This window comes from Malaclemys terrapin, chromosome 24 (genome assembly GCF_027887155.1).
Source record: "Malaclemys terrapin pileata isolate rMalTer1 chromosome 24, rMalTer1.hap1, whole genome shotgun sequence".
In the NCBI taxonomy this organism is placed as follows: domain Eukaryota; kingdom Metazoa; phylum Chordata; order Testudines; family Emydidae; genus Malaclemys; species Malaclemys terrapin.
In genome coordinates this window covers 8,529,772-8,544,747 of record NC_071528.1, presented here as the reverse complement: position 1 = coordinate 8,544,747, position 14,976 = coordinate 8,529,772, and the positions used below count along the sequence as shown (strand labels likewise).

Genomic DNA, 14,976 nt, shown 5'->3' with positions numbered 1-14,976 from the left:
AAATGCCCCGAGGCTTCCCCAAAGCGTGAGAATGAGAACTAGCTGATGGGGAACCAGCAGGAAGACCTCAAAGGAAGGAAGTGGCATTTTGAAATTCTAGCTGTTTGTCCTTTACTAACTCGGCGTGCAATCCAGGTGTTGCACAGACCCAGCTTTTCCAACCCCTGCGTGTTTCATAGGCCCAGCTGCTGCGTGTCTAAGGCAGTGTGGTCTCAGACGGGGATGTTCTTCTCTCTAGGTCAAGCCTGTGAGCTCCAGCAGGAGGGCAGACCTGGCTTCTGACTTTTGGTGCTCTTTAAAATCAGAGCATTTCTGTGACTTCATTAGGGTGATGGAATTTGAGGGGGCAGGTGAGCAGTGCTCTGAAAATACCATTCATTATGACTAGGGCCCGAACAAATTCAGGGTCCATTTTGGTCAATTTCACAGTTGTAGGATTTTAGAAATTTGTAAATTTCATGATTTCAGTATTTAAATCAGAAATTTCACAGTGTTGTAATTGTAGGGGTCCTGACCCAAAAAGGAGTTGAGTGGGGGGGTTGGTTGTAAAGTTATTGTAGGGGGGGCTGTGGTATTGCTACCCTTACTTCTGCGCTGCTGCTGTTGGTGGTGGTGCTGCCTTCAGAGCTGGGCAGCTAGAGAGCGGCGGCTGCTGGCCGGGAGCCCAGCTCTGAAGGCAGAGCTGCCGCCAGCAGCAGCGCAGAAGTAAGGGTGGCCTGGTATGATATTGCCACCCTTACTTCTGCGCTGCTGCCTGCAGAGCTCGACCTTCAGTCAGCAGTCGCCGCTCTCCGGCCACCCAGCTCTGAAGGCAGCGCAGAAGTAAGGGTGGAAATACCATGACCCCCCCTAAAATAACTTGACCTCCCTGCAACTCCCTTTTGGGTCAGGACCCCTAATTTGAGAAATGCTGGTCTCCCCCGTGAAATCTGTATAGGGTAAAAGCACCCAAAAGACCAGATTTCACAGGGGGAGACCACATTTCACGGTCCGTGCCGTGTTTTTCATGACTGGGAGTTTGGTAGGGCCCTAATTAGGACAGTTGCATCTAGACGTTCTAACCAAGAGAGTGGCTCCAGTGGGCAGAGGGGTGTACGTGGGTGCTGAGCACTGAACACATCTGCAGCTACAGCTCCTCCATCCTACAAAAGCTTGCACTGCAACTAGACAGAGAGAAAGCCAGAACTTGATGCTGGTCACTGAGCTGGTGAGTGATAAGAGCAAGGAATAGAAGCTGTGCCTCCTTCTGCCTAACCTGCCCCAACTCGCGGGACCTTCCCTTGGCAAGTTACGTGTGCATATTGTCAGACTAGCGGCTTCATTTGTTTCTCGGGGATTCAAGTGTGTAAGCCTTTTTGCTTTGAACTTTCGCCTTTTTCCTTGTGGAAGGGAAAAAATTACACACTCCCAAATCTGGCCTTTTTCTGACGCTTTAATCGTTAATAACAACTCATCTACATATTTCAGCAGCTGCCAAATAAAAGAGAATTAAGTCCCAGCCAGCAAGACTGTATTCTGTAGAAACTACTGGAAGTGAGCAAATCAGCATCTGCGGTCTAGGGTGTTACAAACAGGGTTTAGAAACAGGGCCCACAACACAGGGGCCAGAAAACTTCTCAGCCTTCCTGTCCTGCAGCTGCATGCTAGGGGCTGTGTCCCTGCCAAAGGGCAGGTTGATGGCAATGTGAAAGTGCTGCTCCCCTCTGCTCTGTTTCCATAGGCGATGGATGATTATGGGGTTAAGCTCAATGGGAGTTCCCGAGTCCATCCTTCCCACAGGTGGCTCCAGTGATGACAGTAGCAGGATTTAGGTAGGTAGATGTTTAATCCCTCAGCATCTGAGATGATGCGGGAGCCTCATGCACAGGACATTTCACCGAGCGTGTTCATTATTTGGCTAGCACAGTAGCACCTTGGGAGTACGTCTGCTGGACAGCAGGCGTGAAAGGGACCTGAGCATTCAGTGCACCCTGGTCATGTGGCCAGCACAGAATCACTAACTTTTTTAGCATCTGTTCTCTATTGTTTTTCAGCCTCATGTGGAGGGAAAGCTTCCCTGGCCAGGGCCAAACCCCTGCAGCTGTATCTATACCACATGGGAGGCTATATAAAGATAGTTTGATATAGGTACAAAGGCCCCTCCCTTCCCTCCACCCCTGCCTCTGTGAGCCATGTTTATATGGTATTTGGAGGAGAATATGTTCCAGGGGGTGGACTGTCATGTCTTCAGTGTCTCTCCCGCACTTCCCTTCCATCCCGTGACAATGATTAAAGGCTGGGGGGGCAGTAAGGCAGTCTCTAATTAAGGCTCTGAGGTGCCAACTCACTGTGTGGTCCTATCCTCTTCTCTCACGGCAGACACCCCAGCACAGAACCACCTAGCTGAAGCAGATAACTTCAAAGAAAAGTGAGGTGATCAGGTTTGCTTTAAGCTGACAGCCTCTGTGGAGCCCATGCTTGCCCTCTGAGCGGCTACAGCAGTAGGGTTTGGGTAAATAAAGAAGAAACGGGGGCCATAAGAATTTGTTCTTGTATAGGTCTGAGCCCTTAAAAAAAGAACAGTAATAAACATGTATTAACTGGGATTTTTGTGCCATGTCCATTTTGGGCATCTATCAAAATAGCTGGCCTACCTCACTTGTATTCTCATTTGCACTTACGTGGCAAGCAGAAGTTTGATGTATTCAGCGGTTACAAGCTGCAAAGAATAACAGCTGCAATTAACATCAAATTCTTCAAGAGCAAGGGAATGTAAGATTGTGCTGGTTGTTTTTAAGCCGCGGCATCTGAGGTTCAGACAGTGGCTAGGACACTAGACACTGCCAGTCTTTACAAATTTAGTTCTGCAAACAAGTCACGCTTTGCCATGTCTCTCCCTGAGTTTGTGACATATTTCTAGAGACACAGCACCCTCGCATGGACAACTGTACTGTAGCCTAGTGTAGGAAGATCTGCCACTAGACAACTTTCCCTTAGCTCTCACACTTTAAAAAAAATTGCTACTGCATTGTTAGTACCTTTTGGAATTAATGATGGTGGATAGATTATACTTTGATATGCAAATGCACATGAGAGTTTGGGGAAAGCTCACAGTAAATACTCATATAAATCAGAAATGATAATGAAAGCTAGTTATGACACCGCATTTATTCACAAAAATTTGCACTTTTTTTTTTTTTGCGCCGTTTGGTTTGATGCTAGAATTTTGTCCCTTCTCACACCGCGTAGATAATGACAGAACATGAGCCCTACAGGACCCAGCAGTGTACACAAACACCTTGGGACAGATTCTCTAAGCCACACATGTGCAGTGTTCGGTCACAGCAATGAGAATGATCTGCAGTGGTAAATGATACAAGGCTGGGAGTTGCCACTGTGGGGTGGAGCATGAACCTGGCCAAAGTGCCCCACACGGAGCTCACGAATGCTACATGGAAACTGGTTAACTTACTGTTTTCAGACCTCGTATTCCGAGCGACAGGCACTACTGTATCAGTTTAAACTGGAACGGCAGAGGAAAGCAGGTATGCCAGTCCTCCCTAAGGCACTGCAATGTAACCCCAGCATCCATGCTCATGCCCCGGGCCTGTGCCCTGGGTTAGCTGCTCTTCCCCCCCCCCACCCCGCCCCCAGACCCTACATTCAACATTTGGGCAGCATGGCAGATCTGACTGTTAAAAATTATAACAGGTGCTGAGGCTCTGGGCCTAAATCTGCCTTACGCTGAAATATCCTGGTGAGGATGCGCATGCCTTATTCCTTTTGTTGTCTCCCTACAGTTACTGTTCGCATTAGAGCGTGGAGGGCAAAGAACAAATGTTGTGACCAGCTGCTGCTTCCTCCAAGTCCTTTGGTATCTCAAATCAGACGGAAAGGGTCCCAGACGCTCCCGTGAGAGTCAGAGTTCTGAACCATTTACAGGGCGGTCACAGAATCATTCAGGGACTAAAAGCAGCAATACACAGCAAGTAACAGAGGATCGGGTAGGAAAGTTGTGTCATGCAAAGCCCAAACTACACACTACGCACCACCCTGCACGGGTCAGATAGAGACACAGCACAGGGCCCTTCTCTCCAAGTAGGTACAAGAGAAGGTTGTACTGTAATCCCACAGTGTGAATGGCCAGGCTGGACGCCCCATCCCAAAAGGGCATAGGAGGGTTCTTCTTGGGCACTGACTGGTGCAAGTTCCATATCACAGTGAAGTCTGAAAAAGTGGAGAAGAAACCCAAACCCTGCCCCCTGAAACAGAAGCCCCCTTAACCCCTAATCTGACCCCCTCTACTCCAAAGCAACCTGATCAGGTGAACAGGGCTCAAGCAACCCGTCCTGGGAGCATCCCAAGGCCAGGGAGTTCAATTCATTGTCAACCATGAAGCAGTTGTCCTTCATGGATTTTTTTTGAACCATCACCCTTCACCTACCAATTGTGCTCCTTTTACATGTAGAAAGATGGAGAAAGCAGGCTTCCAATCGGCTCTTCCTGTACGGACAAACTGCTACCCTCTTCACAAACCGCTGCATCCTTTACACATGCTCACACGCCCTTAAACCCTTTCTCGAACAGAAGTAAACGTTAAGATAAACTAAGAGGCACTAATATCGCCGCGTACTAGGCAATTCAGGCTTGACTTTCAAACCCGGGTCCAAAAGTCTTCAGACATTTCATCTGGCTGGAGGAAACCCAAGTCCCTGTTCTAGATCTCTTGCAGCGAGTAGCCAGGGTCGCTACGTTCGCGCTTCACTAGTGGCTCGCCGACACTTCGGGAATCTGCATCTGCCTCGCCTCCAAGGTCGCTAATGTCATCTGTGGAGGACAATTCCCAGTATCAGCATTTGCGGGGGATAGAAAGGTGCAACTCAGTTAAACCAGAGGACGGCTTGCGCCAAGTTTTTATTTATTTATTTATTTAGTATTTTCAAGTAACTATTTCTCCTGAGATGGCCCCCTGGAAACTGTGGTCTGCGGACATGGTCAAGCTTCCCCTCCCCACAACAAATGAACCTGAATATTGACTTAAAGGAGCGACCTCTAGAGGAGAAAGAGAGAAGAATAGAGCCGGAAGATACCTTTATCCAGCAGTGTTGAGGACATGGATGCAAGGTCACTGAACTGAAAGAGAAAACAACTTGGATGAGTGAGGTTTAGAGAGTCCCCTGGTTGCACAGACAGTGCTCAGCTGTTTCAAAACCATTGTAATTAATAGCTGATTTTAAGAACTTAACAGAGGTTACAAATCTTGGCAGCTAATTCCCAAGCAGCACAGAGGGGGGTGCTGAGCAGTCAGGGATCTTGAGCTGCCCAAGACCATTCAGGCCAGAGGTTGCCTCCAGGGCCAGATGAACCATTAGACTAATAAGGCTATAGCCTTAGGCTCTCCTATTTTTAGGCCCTACTGGTCAGGCAGGGTGGCGGGAACTTGCTCATGCAGCCCGGCTGGAGCGCTCCTGCCAGCAGGAAAGGCACAGCAGTCCCCTGTTGCTTGGAAGGAGCTCAGCTGGCAGCCAGCCTGTGGCATCTCCCCACGCTGCAGGAACACATTGCCAGGGATCCGGTTAACACTGGTGACCGGCCACTAAAAATCCGGTTACCACAGCAACCTGTGCCAGCCGTGGGTGTAGTTTGAATGGGCATTGCCCCCCTGATTTCTCCAGAGCTCTGCTTAGCTGTCAGGGAGGGAAGTAGGGTGACCAGACAGCAAGTGTGAAAAATCAGGACGGGGGCGTGGGGGGTAATAGGAGCCTATGTAAGAAAAAGACCCAAAAATTGGGACTGTCCCTATAAAATCGGGACATCTGGTCACCCTAGAGGGAAGAGGCTCCCTCTGTCCCGCTCCTGGGCTGAGACTGGCAGGCAGCTCCAGGACGTTGCCTCCTTGGTCCTAGTGCCCATCACCATCCTCTTCTATGCGTGCTGGGTCCCATTTCTGGACAACTGGTGAGTGCTGGGGGGGGGGGGTGAAGGGGAGGGCGAGCGGGGGGAAGAGGCAGTACCAGAGCGGTAGGGTGGGAAGCTTGCACAGAACCTGCACACACTATCCAGTTCCAGACAGAACTACAGTTCTTTTGAGTTTCATTCCAAAAACTTTAAGCTAAATAAACCTGAAGTTAGTCCTCATTTTTCTGCCCCAACTCAAAGTAGCTTCTTTCCCAGCTGGAAAATGTTGGGTAAACATGGAATGTGTGTGAGTAGAGAAGGGAATGAGAACACAGACCTGCTGACTGTCAGACCTGTGTAGTATCAGGGGGTAGCCGTGTTAGTCTGTATCTACAAAAACAACAAAGAATCTGGTGGCACCTTAAAGACTAACAGATTTATTTGGGCATAAGCTTTCGTGAGTAAAAACCTCACTTCTTCGGATGCATAGAGTAGTACCTGTGTAGTCTTATTGACTTCGGGGAGAACAGATTTTTGCACAAGAATAGATTCTGGTGTCTCCTGCTTTTTCACACCCGGTATAAGCAGAATCTCATTCCCTTTCCTCCCCTAAACTCTGAGCACTTGAAGGAAAAGAAATAAGCGAGGACTGCTTGATTTACACATGCAAACGAAACTGGAAGCTCTCCCTTCATTCTACACCAGCCTTAAACACCAGACCTGATGTAACAAGGGTGTCACTACAGCAGCCATGGTTGGACTGTTCTTTTGAAAGATCCTTAATGGTTCTTTTAAGATGCTAATTTTCAATGAAGTCTTTTTGTTCAGGGGGGCAGAGAACACAACAGGGAATAGCTCTGTTTTGTCAACTCCTAGTCATTCAAAAGCTGAAAAGCTTTAGAGCCTTTGTTTAATGTTTGTATCATGATTCTGAAGAGCTAACATAGTACAGAAGTGCTAAATATCATGACTGGGCAGTCATCTAAAGATCTGTTTCATTTCTAGCTGTTACCTTTTCCTTTCAGAAAGTTTAAAACAAACAAATGCAAACCGTAGGGGGCTGGTGCAGACAGAACTCATGTTAAAAAGCCTCATGTCACAGCTACTGATCTCACATTCTAGAATAGACAATACTTAGTCCTGCCATGAGTGCAGGGGACCGGACTAGATGACCTCTCGAGGTCCCTTCCAGTCCTACGATTCTATTCAATGATTCTAATTGTGGCAGAGCTTGGTGACCAAGCAGCCCGATGTGGTGAATCACTGGAGATTAACTACACAAACTGGGTATCATCCCACAAATAATATTTGGGTTCAATGTGAAAACAGTAATTCACCGTCCTCAGCCAGTGCAACTCTGGGGGGCAGCTTTCAGAGCAAGACAGGCAAAAATACAATGCCACCCAGTGTCATTTTCCCACTACTCCTTCCTCTACTTCACTGGATTTTACACCAGAGTGGTTTTATTTTACATAATAACAGCTGGCTGTCTCCCAGACTGCAGTGAGAGTGAGATGGGGTGTGTGGGGGTAGAGGCCATAGCTTGGGGGAAACACCTGCAGGGCTTGGCTTTGCACTGTGCCAGGGGAGAGCTGAGGGTAGAAGCACAAGGTAGAAAGAGGTGAGCAGGTTGGGGAATGTTGCAGGTTCATCCTCTGACAGATGAGCACTCCACTACCTAGGAAGGAGGAGGCCAGGAGAAAGCACAAGGTATGCTACGCTGGCCATCTCTTACTCAGAAGTATCTGTTTGAAGAATGAGTGTCGTGAGTAGAATAAACTTGTTCATTTTACATAAATAAATTAATATGTAAATGTGTATGTAGAGAAATGTTTGATGACTTCTTCATTTTTTTTTTTTGCAATATGTCATTCATACTTAGGCCCCTCCGGCCTTGGTTGCCTCGTATGAATGAGTGTGTATAGCTCCTTTGGCATTACACCCGGTGTTCTTCACAGTAATATGATGATGATATGATTATGGCATAACTACAATGTATTTTATGCAAGATAGGTCATGTGAGAGATCACTGGAAAGGTTAGGATTCACTGAATATGGTTATTCTATTTGTATGCATGTATCATTTTAGGTTTCAGAGTAACAGCCGTGTTAGTCTGTATCCGCAAAAAGAAGAACAGGAGTACTTGTGGCACCTTAGAGACTAACAAATTTATTAGAGCATAAGCTTTCGTGGACTACAAAGCTTATGCTCTAATAAATTTGTTAGTCTCTAAGGTGCCACAAGTACTCCTGTTCTTCTTTTTTGTATCATTTTAGTATCTGAAGTTAGGACTATTGTTTATGCATCTATTACAAAGGTGTTTACACCTGGGGTACGCCCACTAGGCAGAATGCAATCAGTCTGGATGAATGGCTGGGAAGGGCCATTAGGGAGAACAACAGGTCTTAGAAGAAGATAATCTCCCACCAGGGAACCTTTCTGAGGACTCTGCAAACAGCCTCCTAGTCACGGCTACTATGCTAGTACAGGGGCATGTGACCAGATCACCCGGTACTGCACTCTATCTTAGAATACCAGTGTTTTGCCACTGAAAGGTGTGGGAACCAAGCTTGGAGAGAAAGGGTTCCCGCCATATGCAAAAGCTATTTAAGGCAGGGGAGTGACATCATCATGGTTCTTCACTGATTCCCCACCCAAAGAGACTCCTGGAAACACCTGAGGAACAAGGACTGAACTAGTGGGAAGGGTTGGACCCAGGCTGGAGGGGTTTCTAGCCTGCGAAAGAAATACCTGGGGTTTTAAGCTGCAAGCAAGTGCAGCTTGCCCTTTAAGAATCTCTGGCTTAAATCATCATTTAGGGTGAGAATTTGCTACTCATATCCAATCTCTTTAGTATATTAAGCTTAGATTGCGTTTTTGTTTATATGCGAGGTAATCGGCTGTGATCTGTTTGCTATCCCTTATAATCCCATAAAATCTATCTTTTGTAGTTAATAAACTTGTTTTTGTTTGGTCTAAAACCAGTGTGTGGAAATCATAATGTGGGGCAGAAAGCTGTTACATATCTCTCTCCACATTAGGGTGACCAGATATCCCGATTTTATAGGGCCAATCCCTATTTTTGGGTCTTTTTCTTTTATAGGCTCCTATTACCCCCCACCCCTGTCCTGATTTTACACACCTGCTGTCTGGTCTCCCTACTCCACAGTGAGGGAGAGGGCGAATTTTATACGCTGACTCTATACAGTTCTCTGTGCAGCGCAAGATGGTATAATTTTGGGTTTACCCTCCAGAGGGGGGTGCGCCTGAGAAGCTGGAAAGTGCCATAGCTGTATACCCTTCCCCTGCAGGGGCTGGTCCGAACGCTTGTCTGCATGTTACTACAGCTGGGTGCGTCTCTACCTGTGCACTGGTGAAAGTGTGAGACTGGGAGCGTGTGTGCAGCTTGTCACAGCCTCACAGGGGGAGTGGGAGCCCAGGCTGGTGGGTCAGGGGGCTCAGTGGTACCCCAGTTCCAGGTGGCAACCCGGGGGGAACCCATCACCGCTCCCATTTAAGTCAATGAGCAAACTTGTATCCAACATGCACAAAACCCCATACACAGCTCAAGAGGCAGAAATTGACTCTATTAAAGTAAGAGGAGAAACTTGCTTATCCATTTCTGAAATCGCGAGCAGACCATCACTGTTATAGACTTGGACCTACATTTTGTTTTTTAAAAAAATGTAATACCCAGAGCATTATTATATTATTATTTGTATTATTGTAGTTCCCACTAGCGCCAGTAATAGCTAATAATAGCTAGCCCTCTTATGGCGCTCTTCATCTGTAAATCTCAGTCAGCAAACTGCTCTATCACAAACAAGCAAAACAGATTTGCCTCTTTCGAGTTTTTATTGTTATTCTACATCTGTGGATCAGACCTCTCTGGGCAATGCAATTTCTTTCATTTAAAAAGTACTCTTCTGCTGGAATGGCCACAGTGCCGCCTACTGGACAAAGAGAGCTGCTGAGAGTCAGTGTTGGTCAAAGGCACCACGCGTGCTGAGAGCTCTAAAGCTCCTCGTGTTCTGTCCTCAGAGTGCCTCACTAGGACAGAGAGGAGGGTTCAGTCTCCATGGCCCATTCAATGCTTGGCCTCTCTTCGGATGTATCTATTAAGGGGGCCAATTAGTGCCAGTTGAGGTGCTGGCAATGTGGACATCTGTCTGCTAGGAACATTGTCAACACTGCACAGCTGGGAGAGGGCAGGGACGAATATACCTGGGCTAGATTCAAAGCAGTGGCGTCAGAGGTGAAAGGCTCCATCTCCTATTGCCAGTCCTCTAGGCCACTGAGACACCAGACCCGACTATTTTTTATCCCCCATGAATTTGCTCCAACAGGATAGAGTATCCTGGATTGGATAACTGCTTGGTCCTTGTCAAAGACAGGATCCCTTTTTAAAGAATGTATCTAGCTATGAGGCCTAAACTTCTACCTTACAGGACCTTAAACTCAGCCTGCAAATCTGTGAGCTCCTTGTGTAATTAGGCTTGAAGCACTAACCAAGAGCAAACTTGTGCAGAGCATCAAATGGCACGATGCTGGGTTTCTCTATGCTCACAGGCACACACATGGCACCTTCCCTCTCTGCTGCCTGTCTACTCCACTCTTAGCGGCAGTCATTGGATTGCAATAAATAGCATTCACGTTGCACGTGTGTATCCAGCAACTGAAAGAGGTGGCAGAGTTACAGTGAGGCCTTGCAACCTTACCATGGACACTTAGGGTATGTTTTCACTACCCGCTGGATCAGCGGGCAGCGATCGATCCAATGAGGATCGATTTATCGTGTCTAGTCTAGACACGATAAATCGACCCCCGAGTGCTCTCCCGTGGACTCCTGTACTCCAGCTCGGCGAGAGGCGCAGGCAGAGTCGATGGGTGAGTGGCAGCAGTCGACTCACCGCGGTGAAGACACCATGGTAAGTCGATCTTAGTACATCGACTTCAGCTACGTTATTCACGTAGCTGAAGTGGCGTAACTTAGATCAATCCCCACCCCAGTGTAGACCAGGGCTTAGACAGCCTTTAAAGAGCAACTTTAAGTCAGCTGCATTAGTTACTTTGCTTGCCTCTATTATTTTAGTAAGTCACCTGGAATGATAAATACTTCTCTCTGACTTCTTGCAGTGCCTTATTACTTTATATTAATGGAGGCATCAGCTGAACTGCTGGGTAAGACCATGAAAAACAAAGCTGTAGTAGGAACATAAGTTAGTAAGAGCAATAAAATACTGAGGAGATGTACATGAAAAGATGGGATTAGTTCTCTTATGCTATGAAGAATCCTTCTCCTTCTGAAGTTTATGGTGCATACAAATATTTACAAGAGTCTAATGAAGGAAAATCAAACTGTCAAACAGTTAAAGCCCACAATTGGGGCTTGTTAAAAAGTATAAACGGAAATAATTCCATATCGTTTTAAAAATTCTTTTTTAATTAAAACAAGTTTTTGTGTATTTAAAACAATCTGCTGCAGTGTTGAGGACCTAACAAAATTAAGCACTGGGGCTAATGGGTCAGAATTAGAAAGTGAAACTAACTAAACAGATGGTGAAACTTGATTTATCTAGTTTCACTGTGTCAGTTGCAGGAAAAGGGACGAGAAACAAACAGTATAAATCCAAAGAGCAAATTAGATTTTTAAATGTATTTGTTTTAATCTAGCATGTTAATGTTAGCAACGAAACTTTCTTACTGAATATTTTCTATGTGGACAGCAAGCTTTAAGGGGACACTATCAACTTGATATCCAGCCGGTTTAAAACATGATTTGGAAGTGGCTTTAGGTGTAGCATCTGTGTCTGGGGCCCACTGCCAAATCTTTGGGGGTTTATGACTAAGTGTTGTGATTTGTAAAAATGCTTTTCCTTCAAAAACCCAAAGAGGGGAAAGTGGTTGACTGTGCACAGAGGTTGAGGTTTTTGAGGGGATAGAGCAGCTAGGGACTCCATCCCAGTAAAAGCTAATGGGATCTGGGTATGTAACTTGCAGGGATGTCTTAGACACACTCCCGCAAAGTGCCATCAAATGGGTGCTTCCATATTCTGGCACCCAACTTGAGACAATTTGTGTGTGATGTTCAGAGGTGCTGGGCACTCACAACTCCTAGTAATTCAATAGGAAGAAACTGAAAGGTCAGGGTGTCTTATGTTAGGTGCCAAAAACAGAGGTGCCAAAAATTAGTGAATCCTTCAGAAAAAGTGGCTGATACAACATGTTCAGAGCACAGTGTAGCTTGTGCTGATGGTGTCCCTTTAACCACTGCTCAGTTTGGGTTCTGTTACTAGGGCATAAATAGTGCTCACCTACCTCTCCCATTACAGCAATTGGTGTCTCCCCTGTTGCCTGGGCAACACGATGCTCTACCAGATAAAACATGTATTCATCGTAAAGCAGGCGAATCAGGTGAAAGGAACCAAAGCTGGCAGCGCTGCGCAAGGTGAGGTCACGGATCACCATAGAGCTAGAGAACGGTTAGGAAACAAAACATTTTGGACACATTTTAGAACCACAGATTGGCTGGTGTGAATTCTAGAGTGGGAAGAATCATGGGAAATGCTGAGTCATACTGTGCAGTACCTAATACGCGATCGTTAAATTCTTCCTTTCACCCAAAAAATCTCAAAGCACTTGAGGAACATTAGTTAATTTAGCCTCACAAAGCCCCTAGCAAAGGAGATTCGGATTATTATCCCCAATTCACAGATGGGGAACTAAGACAGAGAATCAGGGCCTGATTTTCCATTGCCCTAAACACTCATGTAGTCATTCATGCCAGGGTAGAGTGATTTAGGACCCAAACTTTCGGCAGCCAGGTTTTAGGATATTGACCTTGGATGGCTTTGCTTTTTGAAGTCTGGCCTGCAGATGGACAAAATTTAGCAGCAAAGGTATTTAGATGTCCCAAGCAGATGCATATACACTTCCAGGATAAAAAAAAAAAAAGAGGTGTACCTATAGAAGGACCACTTCAGCAGGAACTGCCTAGCTGCCTTGGGGAAGCTGGGGCTGTCCTCATGGTGCTTTAGAACTTGGGTGACAACGTTATCCAGCCAACTGGCCCACTGATCGAGGGAGCTCTGCTGCTGTAGGGTGAGTTTGAAATCCTGCTCCAGCTTCTGCACCGTGCCTTCTTCACACTGGCACACCCAGGAGGCTTGCTCCTGCCAAGGGCACAAGAGGAAATTAGAAATTGATATTTACATGCCTGAGCAAAACGGCTGTTCATTCCATCTCATGGCTTTTGGTGCATCCTGACTCATGTATCTGGCAAAGGAAAAGACTCCAAGTCAGCCGAACAACGTTCTGGCTCACGGGACTCCATGACTAGATCTTCTGTATGTACCAGCAACATCTGGGATTTTCAAAAGATGCCTCATTAGGTGCCAATAGGCAGCAGGTTTAAAACAAACAAAAGGAAGTATTTCTTCACACAACGCACAGTCAATCTGTGGAACTCCGCCAGAGGATGTTGTGAAGGCCAAAACTGTATCAGGATTAAAAAAAAGAACTAGATAAATTCATGGAGGATAGGTCCATCAATGGCTATTAGCTGCGATGGACAGGGATGGGGCCTGTGTTTGCCAGAAGTTGGGAATGACAGGGATGCATCATCAAGTGATGACAGGGGATGCATCACTTGATGATTACCTGTTCTGATCATTCCCTTTGAAGCACCTGGCATTGGCCACTGTCGGTAGACAGGATACTGGGCTAGATGGACCTTTGGTCTGACCCAGTATGGCCGTTCTTATGTTCTAAACTGCCACTGAGTTAAATGGGATTTGGGCACCTAACTCTTTAGTCCTGGGTGAGATTTTCAAAAGCATTTACAAGCTTTAGGAGCACAAGTCCTGTAGGTTTTCAAAGGGACCTATACGCCTAAATCACACAGGCACTTCTGAAAATCCCACCCATTCACCCTTTCACCAACCAATATCAATGTGGTTTTTCCAACATTAATAAGCCTCTCAACCCACCCTATGGTGCAGGTCAGTACTAGCGTCCCCATTTCATTGGGTGGGAAACGGAAGCACAGAGAGGTTGTGACCTGCTAAAAAATCAGGATTGAGACTCCGGAGACTCCCAGTCCCCTGCCCAAATCACTAAAATCCAGGCTTCTCAAATGTGTCCATAGCATGAGCCCCATTTTATAAAGTGATGGTCTTGTGGACACCTCCTTTCCTGCTCACCACTGAAGGACATCCCTTTGACACCTATAACAACTGCTTTCCTAGAAAAGCGATCCTGGGAAAGCATTTAATGGATGCTTCATTGTCTTGTGGTGCAATCTGGTAGTTGGCACTAAGGAGGAGCGAGCACTAGGGGACCAGCTAGATTTCTGTGGGCCACTGTAGTTTAGGAATCCTTGCACCACGTCACATGGCCTCAACTGAAACATCACAAAGTCACCTGCACGTTGGCGAAGTCCACTCGATTGAGGTCGCTGAGCATCTGGTTTATCTGGGAGGTGTTCTGGAGCACAGCGCGCGCTGCCTGAGCCAGATGGTTCAGGGAAGTGTATCTCCGTAACGTCTGTGCAAAGGCACTCACTACTCCAACCTGTAAAAGGTACACCCACCACAGGGCCATACCGATTACACACACACACCCCTTTCAAAACACTTAGGACATAAGCACTAAGCCACTCTTCGCTACTGCGTAAAGGCACAACACTCTTCTATTGATGCTGCTACTTATAAATCTTTGCTAGCACTCTTCACTGTAATAGCTCATTGCTACCTCGTATCAACCTAATTTTCTTCTTTGAAAGGGTACTGGCCTAATGGATAGAGGAGAAGGAGTAGACATGACATAGTCGATGCCGCCTCAGCACAGGAGCTGGACTTTATGACTTCTTAAGGTCCCTTCCATCCCTACATTTCTGTGATCCTCCCAAGGCAATTTGCCAGAGTGGAACCCTTGGCTCCACGTCAGCAGCAGGGGAGAGTGTTACAGAAACATATGACTGGAGGAGGAAAATGAGCAGCTTTGATCATGTTTATCAGCTTGGACAATTTAGTGTTTATGTAAATCAAAGGCTGGCAGAACTGACAAGTAGAGGAGACACTGCAGTTAAACAAGGCCCG

General features: G+C 46.5%; 1 protein-coding gene across 4 annotated transcripts in view; it reads right to left on the bottom strand.

Annotated features, from left to right (window-relative positions):
* Nucleotides 1-1,414: 1,414 nt before the first annotated feature.
* RFX2 (regulatory factor X2) overlaps nucleotides 1,415-14,976 on the bottom strand; it is a 102,686-nt gene continuing 89,124 nt past the window's right edge. For all 4 annotated transcript variants that reach the window (XM_054013954.1, XM_054013955.1, XM_054013953.1 and 1 more), the window contains exons 14-18: nucleotides 14,300-14,449; nucleotides 12,842-13,050; nucleotides 12,197-12,350; nucleotides 5,070-5,112; nucleotides 1,415-4,806 (exon numbers count right to left, since the gene is read on the bottom strand). In XM_054013954.1, coding sequence (XP_053869929.1) covers nucleotides 4,697-4,806; nucleotides 5,070-5,112; nucleotides 12,197-12,350; nucleotides 12,842-13,050; nucleotides 14,300-14,449 — 666 coding nt within the window. In that variant the 3' untranslated portion in view covers nucleotides 1,415-4,696. The remainder of the gene's footprint in view (nucleotides 4,807-5,069; nucleotides 5,113-12,196; nucleotides 12,351-12,841; nucleotides 13,051-14,299; nucleotides 14,450-14,976) is intronic.